The sequence below is a fragment of the Odontesthes bonariensis genome, chromosome 9 (assembly GCF_027942865.1).
Source record: "Odontesthes bonariensis isolate fOdoBon6 chromosome 9, fOdoBon6.hap1, whole genome shotgun sequence".
Classification (NCBI taxonomy): Eukaryota; Metazoa; Chordata; class Actinopteri; order Atheriniformes; family Atherinopsidae; genus Odontesthes; species Odontesthes bonariensis.
The window spans coordinates 14,079,548-14,094,285 of NC_134514.1; the positions used below are offsets into that span (position 1 = coordinate 14,079,548).

Genomic DNA, 14,738 nt, shown 5'->3' on the forward strand with positions numbered 1-14,738 from the left:
AAAAGGTTCAACTTCTTGAGTTGATTCCTCCAAAAACACGTTATTAAAGGAAAAAACGTGCATTTGCAACTTTTTGACATTTAAATTTGAGTGCAAAATCAACAATGTGGCAACAGTAAAGACTAGCTGTATATATTATAAATATATATATATTATAGCTGTATGTATTCAGTTGTTTGTTTCCTCTGAAGTGGAAGCTTCCTGTACGTTTGTACTCAAGCTATGTCTTCGTATTAACATTTAAAAGGTAAATACTGTATATCTCAATGTTTGTTCCGATACCGACAATCCCAGGACAGGAAAATACTGAAAAAATGGTCACACCGTACTACAATTACTCCTACTACTACCACAACGATAACAACAACTACTATTACTACTGATTACAATAATAATGAGAATGATAATACCAAAGACAGAAATGTTTTTTGCAGCATCAATAACAGATGAATGAATGATAATTGTTAGTCATTGTAAAAGAAGTCATTCTATTGAGTCATTGTGACAGACTGGAGTGACCTCGGGTAATCCCTTAAAGGAATTTCATATCCTTCAACTTAAAGTAAAACAGGTAAAACAAAAAAAAAGAGCAAATACCTGTGAACTAACAATGACAGAAATTAGATGAAATAACCTGATTGTGACATCAATTGATCTCAGCGACAGTTCCCACAAAGAGACACAAAATGACACACACACAAAGAGAGCAAAACACAACAACAACAAATGGGAAAAAACACTCGGAGATATAAAATAAGAGATAGGAGATAGTTTGTTTTTCCTTTTGATTTGAGTCTTCTGGGTGTTGTCCTCAGTAGAAGTGCATGCTTTCTACACTTTGGTCCCAGGGTGTCCTGCTGTTTCGTAATCTGTTCTTAAGCCTGATTTTGAGCACTACAAGACATGAAAGATAAAAGATGAATAAAAAAATTAAATCACTGGTTCTGTTCTTTTAATTTCCCCTTTAAAAAAATACGACCACTAGATGGTGCAGGTCACTAGTTTCCCACGATAGCTCTCAGAGAGCATTGTGTGCGTGTGGTTGTGTGTGTGTGTGTGTGTGTGTGTGTGTGTGTGTGTGTGTGTGTGAGGAGGAGGAGAACATCTTTGGCACCGCCTCCAGCCTCCCAGACAGCGTTCAGGGCACCTTCACACAATAGAGACTTGTAGCTATGGAAACTCGTCGATGGCAACATCCACCAGTCTTTACTGGCCCCATCCTCATACCTCTCAGAGGTGCTCAGTGTGTGCAGCTGTAGCCGATAAATGATACGCGGCAAGATGGCGATTGCGAGACTCGTAGCTTGTTTTGTTCTTTACACCACTCTAGGTAAGTTATTCTCCCCTTTCACATGACTGTTATCTTAACGAGGGAAGGCTACCTTCAGTTAAATCAGAACCATGACGGAACTGTCAGTGCTAACGGTAGACCAGACGTTAGCTTGAAACGAAAAGGTTTAGAAATGCCAAGAAAGATTCGTTGTTGAGTAGTGTAGTATTTTAATGAGCAGTTTCACTGCCGGCCAGACGTCTTCTCACTAAAACTAACGTTAAATTCAAGCTGAAAATGACGTGAGGGGCATTTTGAATTGAAACGTTTGCTAACGTTACAGCAAAAGGACAAAAAAAAAAAAGAAGAAAAATAAATCGCTGTTTTCCTTTATTGTGCTGCAGAAACATTGAAGCAGATGTCTTTGCTTGTCTCGGGCGACTGTGTCTTGGGAAATTTCCAGACTGAAAACCAATGTTTTGTTTAAAGCCAAGGGGCAGGCACATGGTGGTGACCCCTGGGTATCAGAAATCCCAGGCCCGCAAGATCATCGATACATCTGCTGCATGCCTATATTTAAGATACAGTGTGCCGCATCCTTTATTTTAGACACAATGACTTTATAGAGTAATACAAATGATTTGCTTGGAATCCTGTTTTAGTTTTGACTGACCTTTCTTGATCACGTGGCGTGTGTGACGCTGAGTTGGGAGTTATTAGTAAGGCAGGTTAAGGGTCGGCATGATGAAGATGATATGCGGCAACAGCTGGTGATTTGTTTTATCTGCCCTCCTGTTCACAAAACCAGCGGTGGCTGGTGTCTTAGAGTTGACATTTTGGCCCAAAAGACTGCATGACTGATGGGCAGAGCCTCATTTGTTAAGCTCTTGAGTAGGGATGCACAGTGATGATCAGAATTTCATTGGTATTTGCTTTTAGGATGATGCACCATCATCTGATCCAAAATCAAAGCTGATACTCTGACGGTCAGATTTGCTCTGATATTGTCTCGGTTCGAGCATCATCTGTTTAGCTTGAAAATGCTCGAAGCTCTCTGCAATTAGGAAGAAAAAAACAGGTGTATTCTGTTGGTATCAGCATTGGCCAAAGTGCTCTGGAGCGTAGCAGCATATTTAAGATCTGATAAAATGGAATATCGTGCATCCCTACTGACACAACAGCTCTTCTGTTCCAGGAATTGGACAATGCAAGTGGGTTAATGCAGCTCCCTACTGCAGTAACAGGAGAAATCATAGAAATTCATGCTTTTAGACAGTATTAACAGTCTAAGTTCTGACCTCAAATTTTAAATTGAAATTAAACTGCGGTTATGTTTGAATAATGAATAAGGAAGAGAATCGGTATTGTTTAATTCATGCACAAAAGGTTGAAATGTTTGGGTTAAGTTAGCTGAAAATAATGCTGGTGTACCTTCTTCTTGTTCTGACTTTGGGGTAACATGGTGTTCATCTTAGCTGCATCTCTACGTCTTTCTTTTGATGGAGCTTGATGGCAAAAATCCTGCCATTCCACTCTAGCTTACACCGTTCGCAGAGGAAATATGAGATCCCGAGAAGACAGAACGGAAATATATCCAGGTCCCTCTGAAAGCCAGTGACATGCCATTTAAAATAAAACATAACCAAATCTGAGTCTTTTTTTGTTTTGTTTTAGAGATTATTAAACTATTGTCATGAGAGTTTAATTTCCTTTTGGCTGACTCGCTGAAATAATGTGCCACAAACTCTGCCAAATCATAACATTGTTGAGGTTTTTTTCACATTTTCCAAGACAGCAGAACATACTCCTGCACACCATCTCATTTACGTATTCATCCCCACTGATTCTACTGACACTGGAAACTCAGCACAAGAATCCCCGGATGGTGAATTTCTTGAATGTTGAATCTTCCTCAGGCAAACACGTTTTATCATTCAGAAGCTATCTTGAATAGGAACTGGCTGTAAGTGTCCAGCTGATTGCTTTCTACAAAGGTCGTCCCGGTGACTTTAGACAAAACAATCTTGAATGCGGTTATGTTAACAAGCGTAAGCCTATGGGAATAACTACATGCTGAAGTGGAAAAAAATGTAAACAAATCAAAAAGGACACACCCCCACATGATGAATATGAGAGCAATTGGTATTTTGGAAAAACTTTGTATCTCCGCTTAAGATCATCATGAGTTTGCTTTCTGTTGCCTCACCAGGACGTTGAGGCTGCAGGGGTAAAACATACTGGAGCTACATTTTGTTGCTCTTGGCTCCCGTTGGGATGCTTTCTTCACCCGTGTCATATTTGTAGCCTCTGATGATGGGAGGGGGGAGGGGGGGGGGCAATGTTCATATGTCCCTTTCTTACATTTCCCTTAAGAACTAATCCCAATATGACTGTTTCGGTTTAACTTAGCGGAAGGATTTTTACGCCGTCACCCCAGAATGCTGTGAATCCCAGTGGTCCTTGCCCCCATCCTCAGCCTTCGGCACATGTGCAGCGACTGCAGTGGAATGTCTGGGAATAAGCTTTTTTTAGATGCACTCGTTCAACAACTTTTGTTTCATGGATCGGGATGGGTGGTTGTTTTCCTACGCAGCACATAAGAGGATTGCAGAATTTGGCTATTTAAAGGCAGGGTTCTCTTAGACCGGGCTATAGACCCATTTCGTGTGTGCTTTACAATAAGAGAGGGATTAAAATGAGGCTTTGTTTGCCTTCCAGCGAGTACTGAGATTATTTTCATAAATCAGAAAGTAATTTCTTCTCTTTAGCCTACATTGTGTGACGCGAGGACAACAAAGCATTGTTGTCTGAAGGCTTTTATTCTAGGTTTGCATTAATAATTAGTTACACATTGTTTTGTTAATTGACTGTGGTTAGTCTTTCCCACGGCCTACATTTTGCTTTTTTAGGTAACAGATGAGAAGAAACCTCTTATATGTTAATATTTTTGCATTTCAACCCATGGCCCAATGTAATCCACAACCACAATCCAAAAATTGTGTAATACAAATGAGAAGGACTAAAAACTTTGTGTTTTTTTTTTGTCTAAATGGACATGGGGGTAATGACCTTTTGTTTCAGTGCTTATCAAAACAGATGTTCTCTAACAAATGTAATGTGTTTCCTCATAACTTAGAATAACAGATGACACACAGTTATGTTGCAACCTGCACTTGTTTTTTTTGTTCTTGTCATATATTTGATTAGATGTTTTAATCTGTGAGGGTACCACAGCCCAAGAATGAGTCCTGATCTAGCTCCGCAGTGTCTGAGCTGTACAAGAAACAGGATAGAAAGCGGCCTCAAGGCCCAGTACGTGCATATGCTGAGGGAGCGTCTCCTCTTGTCTCACAGGATGTCCAGTCACAGCTGTGGTAAAAATAGATCTTGATGTACAGGGTGGGAAAGTCAGCAACAGAGACGGAAGCTGAGACCTGGGAGTCAAATCTCATCAGTGTCCTCGGCTGTGCTTGTATGACCGGATGCTGTGGCAGGACCCATGTTTTCATCATTTTCCGGTTGAGCATCAGCTAGCTCCCTTTGTCATTCTGTGCGGCACATCTCAGGGTCAGTCGTCTGCTAACAAGGCTCCTTTGAATAAATACCTCTGAGTGCACATTGCCTGGGGCATACAGGCTTGTCTCCTTGTATTCAGGAGCTGCTCGGTTGACTATTATTGTCTTATTTCTGCCCTCATTGAAATCCTTTGTGCTCCCCCCACAGGGAGCAGGGATGCTTTCATTACTGAGCATGGGTGCTGTTATTTGCATGTGTACCCAGCAATTACGTCATTTGGATGTGGCTCAGACAAAAAAAGGTTGAGTGTAGGGTACCAGTGGCAGGCAGAATAATACTTATTTATACTTACCAGTTTTAAGCAGACACACTGAACAGCAATTTTCAGATTTTCTTAATTTGCTGTGACACTGTACACTCCTCTCCCCCAAATGTACTAATTTTCCACCTTAAATCTGCATTCTGCTGGCCCATTTTTGACAGAATCTGTGAATTATACCACTTGCCATTAAAGTCTGGCATTTATAAAGTAACATTGATTGCTTTAGGCGGTTCACTTAAGCATTGAAGTTGAAATAAAGTACAGCATCACGTTTGTTCGGGCCAGAGGGAAACCTAGATGGGGGATTTAAGTATGGTTCAAACATGAGCACAATCCCACTGTTAGCTATTTTATTTTGCTGCTCCTTGATTTTATTTTGCTGCTCCAGCGATTAAAGTCTTGGACGTTTTATATATTAAATGAATTAGATCTTGCCATCTTTTACAGCGTATAAACATTTTTATCACAGCCAAGTCGATAAACAACACACTCTTTCACCCAAGCAATCACTTTTTTTCAGTGCCTGTGTGCTTTGTTGCTCGTTTATTCATACACCGAGATGACACTTCATGAAAAAGAAATTGAAGCTGTCATCTCTAATGGGTGGCACATCATTGATCAATTCCAGCTGTTCCTCAAAGGCATATTGTCATCCAAACGCTAGTGAGGCGAAAGGAACTAGTGATGCAGATGATCACATTTTAACAACTGTGATTTGGCAGATATTAAGCATCCCCACACACTTTGTGTCTGTCTTTATTTATTTATTTTTCTTTAATAGTTTTTAATTACTGGACTAGATTATTTTTAAGTAGATAATACAAATTCCACTTCATTTGTTCTTCTCATATGAGGTCATGCAAAAGCAATTTGATCTAATGTATGATTCAATAACAAGCAAATTCCTCGAAGTCGTTGTGGCATTTAGTTTTCTGTATTAATATAGAAAGAAGACTATTGTCATGTCTTCTAATGTAAAGAATCTTTTTTAAAAAGGCTGAAATTCAACGCTCTCAGTTGGCGTTTCATTTTAGATACAGTGTGTTGGATTAAAGCCAAAACGATAAAGAAATTGGGTCACTGTCCAGATATTTACAGGCACCTCTGCATTAATCTTTTCATTGCAACAGTTGGATATTTCGCCGTCTCCCTTTTTAATGATTCATCATCATCTAGACAATTATCCAATAAACCACCAGAGAGGAATCAAATTAAATATTTCGACACAGAACATTTCAGTGAGTTTAATTTGATGATATATTCTGTGTGATCCACATTTTCAATGAACTGTAGAACGTAGTCGTTTCGGCCCCAGGCGTAGGTCTCTTCAAATAGAAATGAGAAGTAATTAATGAGACATTTTTACACAAAGTCAGATCCCAAGGCTCTCAGGCTCCTCTAATTTATTGGACTAATCCACTGGTTATTAGGCAACTTTCCCAGTTGATAATGTCTGCTGATGAAAATGCTTGTGTGCAATCAGGGTCACTCAGTGTTTAGAGTTACTTTTTTTTTTTTATCTTTTCCCACAGGTCACATTCCATCATCGCTTGGGGTAATCCTCCGAACCACAGACAAGATTGTGTGGGCAAATGAGTTTGAGCGTAAGTTGGAGGATCACTCTAACCCATTTAGACAAAGTACCTCTTTTTTTTTTTTTTTTTTGCCGATTTCGACTCCCTTTCTGCTTCTCTCACGCATCCTGTTTTTTTCTCCACAGCCATCGAACTGACCTGTTTGATAGAGTCCATCTCAACAAACAACCCAAGGATTGAATGGAAAAAGATCAAAAATGGCATCCCCAGTTATGTGTACTTTCAGAACAGGGTAGCAGGTAAATCTCTTGGCAATTTCAAGGCAATGCCTCAGAACCCAAAGCTCAGCTGAATGAATGGTACCTTTAAAGAACTTGGCACCAAACTCTGCTTTTGAACTGTGAAGCCACACTGTGTATTTGAATGAGCAATTGTAAAGTGTTCTTTTTTCTCTCTCTCTCTCTCTCTCTCTCTCTCTCTCTCTCTCTCTCACTCTTTTAAAAAGGGGACTTGGAGAACAGAGCTCAACTCAGAGAGCCAGCCAACATTCTGATCTTCAACACCACTCGATCAGACACTGCAGAGTACCGCTGCGAGGTGGCCGCCATCGACGATCAAAGGGACTTTGATGAAATACTTATTAGCCTTGCCGTTAGAGGTATTGAGAGCAGATACACCACATCACTGACCTGTTCATGACTGACTAAAACATGTACATGACACTAACAGATTAACTGCAAATTCATATTTTTTTATTCTATACATTGACATTCTACATTGACGTTTTGGGAAATGTACACTTCCTCGCTTTCATATCCAGGGTTAGATCAAGAGATCAATAGCACTCTATCTTTCAAACATTCAACCGTTATAACTGGGGTTGCTGGGCAACCAGTTGTTGCCTCGAGTTGCTTGTAGGTTAAACTAATGAGCTGCTGGGACAGAAATCTGCAGTGCCATGCAGCGGGCCTGTAAGCTTCTCTGCTTACCAACCAGACCCAAGAAAAGACAAAAGACAACATTACAGAAGTAAACGTAATTGTATTGTAAATGTACAGTAACTATTTGAAAGCAGGAGAACAGTCAGGGTGAAGTTAGGGTATGTTTGCTGCATTTGTTTGCTACAGCCAGTGGTAAACTTTGCTTGATCACCCGCTGGCTGGCTACTCACTACATCCTTGCCATTAGACACGGCTCCTGGAGCAGACCGTTGCACGCACACGGTCTGGCACTCAAAAGAAAGAGTGCCAGCAGTGTTTGCTGTATGTGGCATGAATATGCAACGGACTGAAGGCACACTCAGACGCTTTTGAGCTGTATCAATTCAGTGAGTCACCGGGACAGCAAACATGAAATCCCTCCAACTTGTACATGCACAACCACCCGTAGTCAGTGTCATTGTTGATGATACAGAGCTATTCTGTTACAATTGTATTCACCTTCTCATTTAACGCCAGCCAAGCAAGAAAGTGAATTCGTACTTCTTGTGATGTCTGCCTTACCACTGTTCACATTTTATGCACCATGTGTTAAATTATATTCATGCATAATAGAAGAATCCAAACTTTCTAGACAAACTTAATTTACTGCTGACTCTTTATGCCTTGCTCAGGCTGTGGTATCAGTAGTGTGCAGCGTAAAGATTGAACAAGCTGTCGTAGATTGATGCGAATTCTGGCTTGTGTGCAGTGAAGCCTGTTGTACCGCGGTGCAGTGTGCCGGAGGCTGTCACAGTGGGAACGTCCACTGAGCTGCGATGTCTGGAGAATGAGGGTTTCCCTGCTTCCCAGTACCGCTGGTTCCACAACAACGAGGAGCTTCCACAGGATCCCAAAAGCAGCCTGAGATTTGTCAACTTCTCCTACAGCATCAACCCGGACACTGGAGGCCTGGTATGAGAGACAAAGGCCCAGGCTTGCCTGCTACTGCAACATTAAGTGCTTGTTTGTTTTATTTTAGTCTGTAGAAACGATCACTTGCAGCATGGTAATAATTATTCATTATTGCTATAATATTCTAAATTGGAAGTTTTTGGATGGGACTCTTTAGTTTAAGGACAGTCAAATACAGCTCATATAAAGTAAACGGCTTAATCAGAATAAAACCTTAACCATGGAATGGGTAAGTGCAGGATTAATCCCTTTGTGTAAAGATAGCCAGTGAGGAGGCTTACCCAAACACTGACATATGACAGGAGGATAGTGCTGCAAGCTGGTATGTTCATAATATACTTTAACAACATCAGATCCCCATAAAAGTTGAACATATGGCAGTTGTCAGAAATCTAGGGACCATAATACCAAGCTTATTGTCTCACCCATATGGTGAATTGTCACCGTACAGTGTTTAGACCGTCATGAAGTCATCCCACTGCCAGACAACTCATAGCATTGTGTTTCAGAGCACTGACATTTTTCTAAAAATGTCTCCTCAGAAATTTCGACGGGTGAGGAAAGACGATGCAGGGGAGTACTACTGCCAAGCAAAGAATGATGCAGGGCATGCACAGTGCCCTCCACAAATCATGGAAGTCTGTGAGTGACATGCACACAGACACACAGTTTTGTGCGCAGTACTTCAACCTTGAAAGCAGAATCAGACAATGTGCTTGAATAAGAAAGAGGCAGAAAGGGGTAGTTAAAGATAAAAAGGAAAGTGGACAAAGTAAGAATGAAGGCCAAACACTAAACAACATGAATAACGTATTAAAATCTATATCCACCTTGATTCGATGCCCTTTACACATGTGTTTTGTTTTTGTTCAGTATAAGCATGTAAGTATAAGCTGGAGCTTATACTTACATGCTGTCAAGCTATCAGTGTGTAACAGGGTCAGTGGTGCATTCAAGTCCAGTTTTGTTCACAAGGTTACACTGAGAAGAACTCATACAAATGTCCCACTGATGAAATCCATCCATCCATCTTTTTTCTATACCTGCTTAATCCAATTTAGGGTCGCGGTGGGGCTGGAGCCTATCTCAGCTGTTATTAGGCGAGAGGCAGGGTACACCCTGGACGGGTCGCCAATCCCACTGATGTAATCTATAGTATATGTGTTGGTAATGAAAGTCGGTTGTACCGCAGAGTAATTTTGGCATACTTATGTAGCTCAATGTCGCAATTTACAAATTTACAAAAGGGTTTAAAACACCCATTGTCTGAGCAGAGAGGCAACATTTTATTGTTGAAAAAGTGAACACATTAGTATGTGTTGTAATGTATTATTGTAAATGTAAATGTACTTTATTTATACAGCCCCTTACAGACAATCCTTTCGGTGTACCAAATTGCTTTACAGCAGGTAATATTTAAAGAGAAGAATAATTAAAAACAAATAAAAACAATAAAAGAACAGTGACAGCAATAAAATACAACAAAATCGAATAAGATGAAATAAGATAAAAGTATCATCATACTACTGGGTATTAAAAGCAATCCTAAATAAGTAGGATTATAGCCTAGATTTGAAGAGGCCCAGGTCAGAAATAAGACACAGCTCGACAGGGAGCTTATTCCAGAGCCTTATTATTATTATTATTATTACTATTATAATAATTATTATAATAATTATTATTGTCATATTACTTTATATGGATACAGGTCGTTTAGGCCATTGGCGTTTAGGCCGCAGTCGTTTAGGCCCCCCTGCAGTCGTTTAGGCCGACAGAGGAGTCGTTTAGGCCAGGCTACCTGAGCAGCTGAAATCTTTATTACTGTACATTCGTTATTATAAGATATAAGTCAGCTCTACAGGTCTGTCTGGGTAGCCTACATATCTATGGTAAATTATTTAATAACCAACTTTAGTGTGGAAACGTTTTTTTTATTTAATAAATGGTGATTTATAAATTCATAAAATTGTGGAAATAATCATCCGCATTGCCACATTCATTGGACAATAATGCTGTATAATACAAATTCGGTTCGCTTAACAATGCTAAATCGCGATTATGCTAACGAGCAGAAACGGACATTTTAAAGAGTGCAAATACACACCAGGAGCAAGAAAACACTATCAGAAAGGTAAGTAACATGTACACATTCATTTCACATCAGTATGAACATAACTTACATCGTCAGTGACTGCCGCACCGGCGTAAACATGTCGAGTGGTGAACGTGAAGAAAGGAAGAGGAACTGCACAAACCGTCTTCAAAATAAAACGCCCACTTCAAATAATAACGAATGTACAATAATAAAGATTTCAGCTGCTCAGGTAGCCTGGCCTAAACGACTCCTATGTTGGCCTAAACGACTGCAGGGGGGCCTAAACGACTGCGGCCTAAACGACCTGCTCCCCTTTATATGAACCTCCTCTGGTCAGGTCAGGTCAGGGGGGGAGTGTTGAAGAGGAACATTTTATCAGGTGTTGTAGGTGATTTTGAACAGGTGGGTTTTGAGCTGGCTTTTGAATGAGGGGAGTGTATCGGAGTTCCGGATGGCGGGGGGCAGGGAGTTCCAAAGGGTAGGGGCGGCGATGGAGAAGGCTCTGTCCCCAAGGGTGCGGTACTTGGTCTTGGTGATGGGAGTGAGGAGGTTTGCATCAGAGGAGCGGAGACGTCGAGTGGGGGAGTAGCAGTGGAGGAGGTTTGCAAGGTATGGAGGTGCAAGGTTATTGAGGGCTTTGTAGGTGATGAGAAGGATCTTGAAGTTGATTCGCTGTTTTATTGGAAGCCAGTGAAGTTGATAAAGGATGGGAGTGATGTGTTCTCTGGAGGGGGAGTGAGTGAGCAGTCGGGCGGCTGAGTTTTGAACATATTGCAGTTTTTGAAGAGCAGAGGAGGGGAGGCCATACAGGATGCTATTGCAGTAGTCGAGTCTGGAGGTGATGAAGGCATGGACGAGTGTTTCGGCAGCTGAGGGGGAGAGAGTAGGGCGAAGGTGTGCAATGTTGCGGAGGTGGAAGAAGGCTATTTTGGTAATCTGGTTTATGTGGGATTTGAAGGAGAGTGTGGGGTCCATGATGATGCCGAGATTTCTGACCAGGGGGGAGGGAGTGACGGAGTGACCATCAATGCAGAGTGAGAAACAAAAAGGCTTTGACAAAGCTCAGAAGGCATGGGGTCCAGAGGGGAGGTGGATGATTTCATGGTGGAGAGTATTTTGGAGAGGTTGGCTGTGGTTATAGGGGAGAAGATGGAAAGCTGGTGGTCGGGGGATGAGGGAAATGGAGGTTCAGAGTTGGGGGTGGTGGCAGTGGAGGTGACGAGCTGGTTGTGTATATTATCAATCTTAAAGTGGCAAAATGATAGGAGGTTGTTGCATTTCTCCGGGGTGAATGTGGATGAGATATTGTCCTGGGGTTTGAGGAGTTTGTTTATTGTTGAAAAAAGGTTGGAGGATCCAGAGTGAATGATGCCAGAATAGTAAACAGAGCGGGCTTTGTTAGGTGCAGATTTGTAGAGGTGCATGAGATCTTTGTAGGCAACGGCGTGAACTGTGAGACCGGTTTTCTTGATTTAATCGTTCTAACTGTCTGAGTTGTTTTAAGTTTAAACATTAAACAGGAAGAGAATGAAAAGATGAAAAAACAATTACAAAACAGAACAAAACCCCAGTCCAAGAAAAGTATTCATTGGACGCAAAATTAATCTGTGCTCAAAATGAGTCGTCAACAGTTATTTACCAGTAATCACTTTTCAGGAAATGAAAAACCTCAACGTGAAATTTAAAGTATCTTTGTTATCCTTTGGCCTCATACTAGCGGGTAGCTGACATATGGAGCAAGGCATATTTGATTACATGTGGACTTCAAGCTATTCTTTCTGTGTGCCGTTGCAGATGATGTCGACATCCTCGGAATTTTCCTCAAGTCGGCTGGTGGACTGGCTGTATTCATCTGTTTGGTCCTTTGCTTGTATTCTCTTAGACGTGTGTGCGTTCAGAATAAAGGACACAATGAGAATAAGTGAGTAAAATGTGCAGCTCTGAAGGCCAGAGAGAATGGAATGAAATCCGTAAGTCTGTGTTAAGGATATAGCAATTTATCTTGTTTTCTTCTCGTCTTTTTTCAGCTATAATTGGCCGGCACAGAACGATGGCGTTGACTACGGCGATGCAGATGAGGTAAACAAAACCACAGCATTGACTACACAGGGGTGTGCTTTGAAGTGGGATTAATGGCTTCGTGAAGTTTAACCTAAAGTCAGAGTTTTCAGTGTCACATCAATGGCTTTTTTTTTTTTTTAACTCGGCTAGATCACCATGGTAACTTGTTCGGATTAGATTGCTCGTAAACAGCACAATCCTTTTGCTGATTCTTTGCCTCAAGATACCCCAGACAGCAAAATCAAAAACTACATTTAATAACGGTCTCTTCTTGTCCTAATTTTCAGCCTTCTTTTTTTAAAGTAATGACTTTTACATTCTTCACTAAATTCACACAACCTCCTTCTTATGAATCAATGGATGATCGCTGTTTTCAGCGTCAAAGATGTGTTAAATGAGGGGGTCAAACGCCCCTTTTGTTATGTGAGCCTGAACAGGAAAGCCTAACAGGGTTAACAGAGAACAATCATAACCACTGTTGTAGCTGCCATTAGCTCACTAGCTTGCTTCACCAGGAACACATTTAAGTACCGAGGGTATTTTTTTTATGAACTCTGTGCTTTCTGTTTTTCACAGGGTCATTTCCGTCACAAGTCTTCCTTCATCATTTGACAGTTGATGCAGATAATGAAATAAAACAAGACAAAAACAAAAAGCTGTTCTGGTTAACTTGCAACAATGATGCTCGAGCTGATGAAGTTCAAGGTTTAACATGGCACATTACTCTCTGATGCACATCAAAATCAACTGACTTGCCAAAGTATTATTAATTAGATATATGGTTTTATGTTTTTTTTTTTATATATATATTGCCACAGATGTTTTAAAATTCCTCTATTTGTATTGATTTCCTTTAAAGTATTTGGGTTCCTTGCTCCTTTCGTTTTTTTTCAACTTCTTTTTTCATTTTCCAACATAATTGTAACTTACAATATAAGCATTTCAAAGCTGGGAAATTTGATATTTGGCTGTCGGTGTTATCACAGGTTACTGTAAACTACATTCCCTCACCATTTTTTGGATACGTCCTTTTTGATAACTTTTAAATTTTTTACTCTGTGACATTGTTTTGGGGGAACTCGTCACCTGATGAACACGTCCGTAATTGTTTCACATGCAGATGAGTCAAACCTCGTCTTTGTATATACTGTAGATATACAGGCAGTAAGTAGCAGACTGTAAAAGGCTGATCAGATCAAAGTCATGAGGCACAATTTATCAGCCTTTTTATTATATTCGCTAATGGGATAATACGTATAAGTACAGATTAAACTATAAATTTGAATACCCTATATCTCGCTATGCTGCAAAGTCGATATGTACAATGAAGATGGTGAAGTATGAGTTTTTGGAGTGCCGTTTCTGTGTATAAGTGACCTTTTGTGCTTTACTAGTTATTTTAGAGTATTGGACATATTGTCCAGTTTTAATTTAGTATTATATGCACATACATGCATACTTTTTTTACCTTTTAATTTAATGCATTGCACTCCATACCTTGTTGTAAATACTGAAATAATCTGTTTGTTTGAAATAAATTCACAGTATTTGCTGTTGAGTGTGTTTTTGCAGTGTTGCGGCCGTCGGTAACAACAGTATGTCCTTTCAGACGTTTGTGTCAATGTTTTGTGTAACAACTCAGGAACTGTCGTAAAATATCTGCTGTTCATTTGATATTAATGCTGTACGTTACTGTTATTTTGTTACTATTAAATCCATTTGATCTGTACATGCCTCAGATGGTTTGTGTGAATGTTTGGTCAGATTTCATTGGCAGAAAATAAATTTCATAAAGGATCAACTGTATGGAGGGAGGGCATTGTGAAAATAAGTTATTTATAAAAAAATATAATGAGGCTTATGGGGAATGAAGGAAAAACTCTTCAAAAGCTATTGCACTGAAAATTATGGATTTATTTATGAGCACAACTACCAACTAGGCCACAATTGCTGGTTAAGATAGTTTGTTTTGTCTCATTCTGATGAATTCAGATGGTTTTCTCATTTTAAAGCAGGGATCCCACATCCTAACATTTGCTATTGTTAT

The 14,738-nt window shown here is 40.2% G+C and overlaps 1 protein-coding gene across 1 annotated transcript; it reads left to right on the top strand.

Annotated features, from left to right (window-relative positions):
• The first annotated feature begins 1,185 nt into the window (after positions 1-1,185).
• jam3a (junctional adhesion molecule 3a) lies at positions 1,186-14,425 on the top strand. Its single transcript, XM_075474359.1, has 9 exons — positions 1,186-1,330; positions 6,641-6,712; positions 6,829-6,942; positions 7,149-7,301; positions 8,333-8,535; positions 9,078-9,177; positions 12,425-12,551; positions 12,658-12,709; positions 13,268-14,425. Exons 1-9 carry the CDS (start codon positions 1,267-1,269, stop codon positions 13,301-13,303), a joined length of 921 nt encoding a protein of 306 aa, XP_075330474.1. The 5' UTR covers positions 1,186-1,266; the 3' UTR covers positions 13,304-14,425.
• The last annotated feature ends 313 nt before the right edge of the window (positions 14,426-14,738 follow it).

Excerpts from the sequence above, each read along its gene's own strand:
- jam3a (XM_075474359.1), top strand. The coding sequence starts at position 1,267 with ATGATACGCGGCAAGATGGCGATTGCGAGACTCGTAGCTTGTTTTGTT. Across the intron at positions 6,943-7,148 it reads CTTTCAGAACAGGGTAGCAG|GGGACTTGGAGAACAGAGCT; the intron begins GTAAATCTCTTG and ends TCTTTTAAAAAG. Across the intron at positions 9,178-12,424 it reads TCCACAAATCATGGAAGTCT|ATGATGTCGACATCCTCGGA; the intron begins GTGAGTGACATG and ends GTGCCGTTGCAG.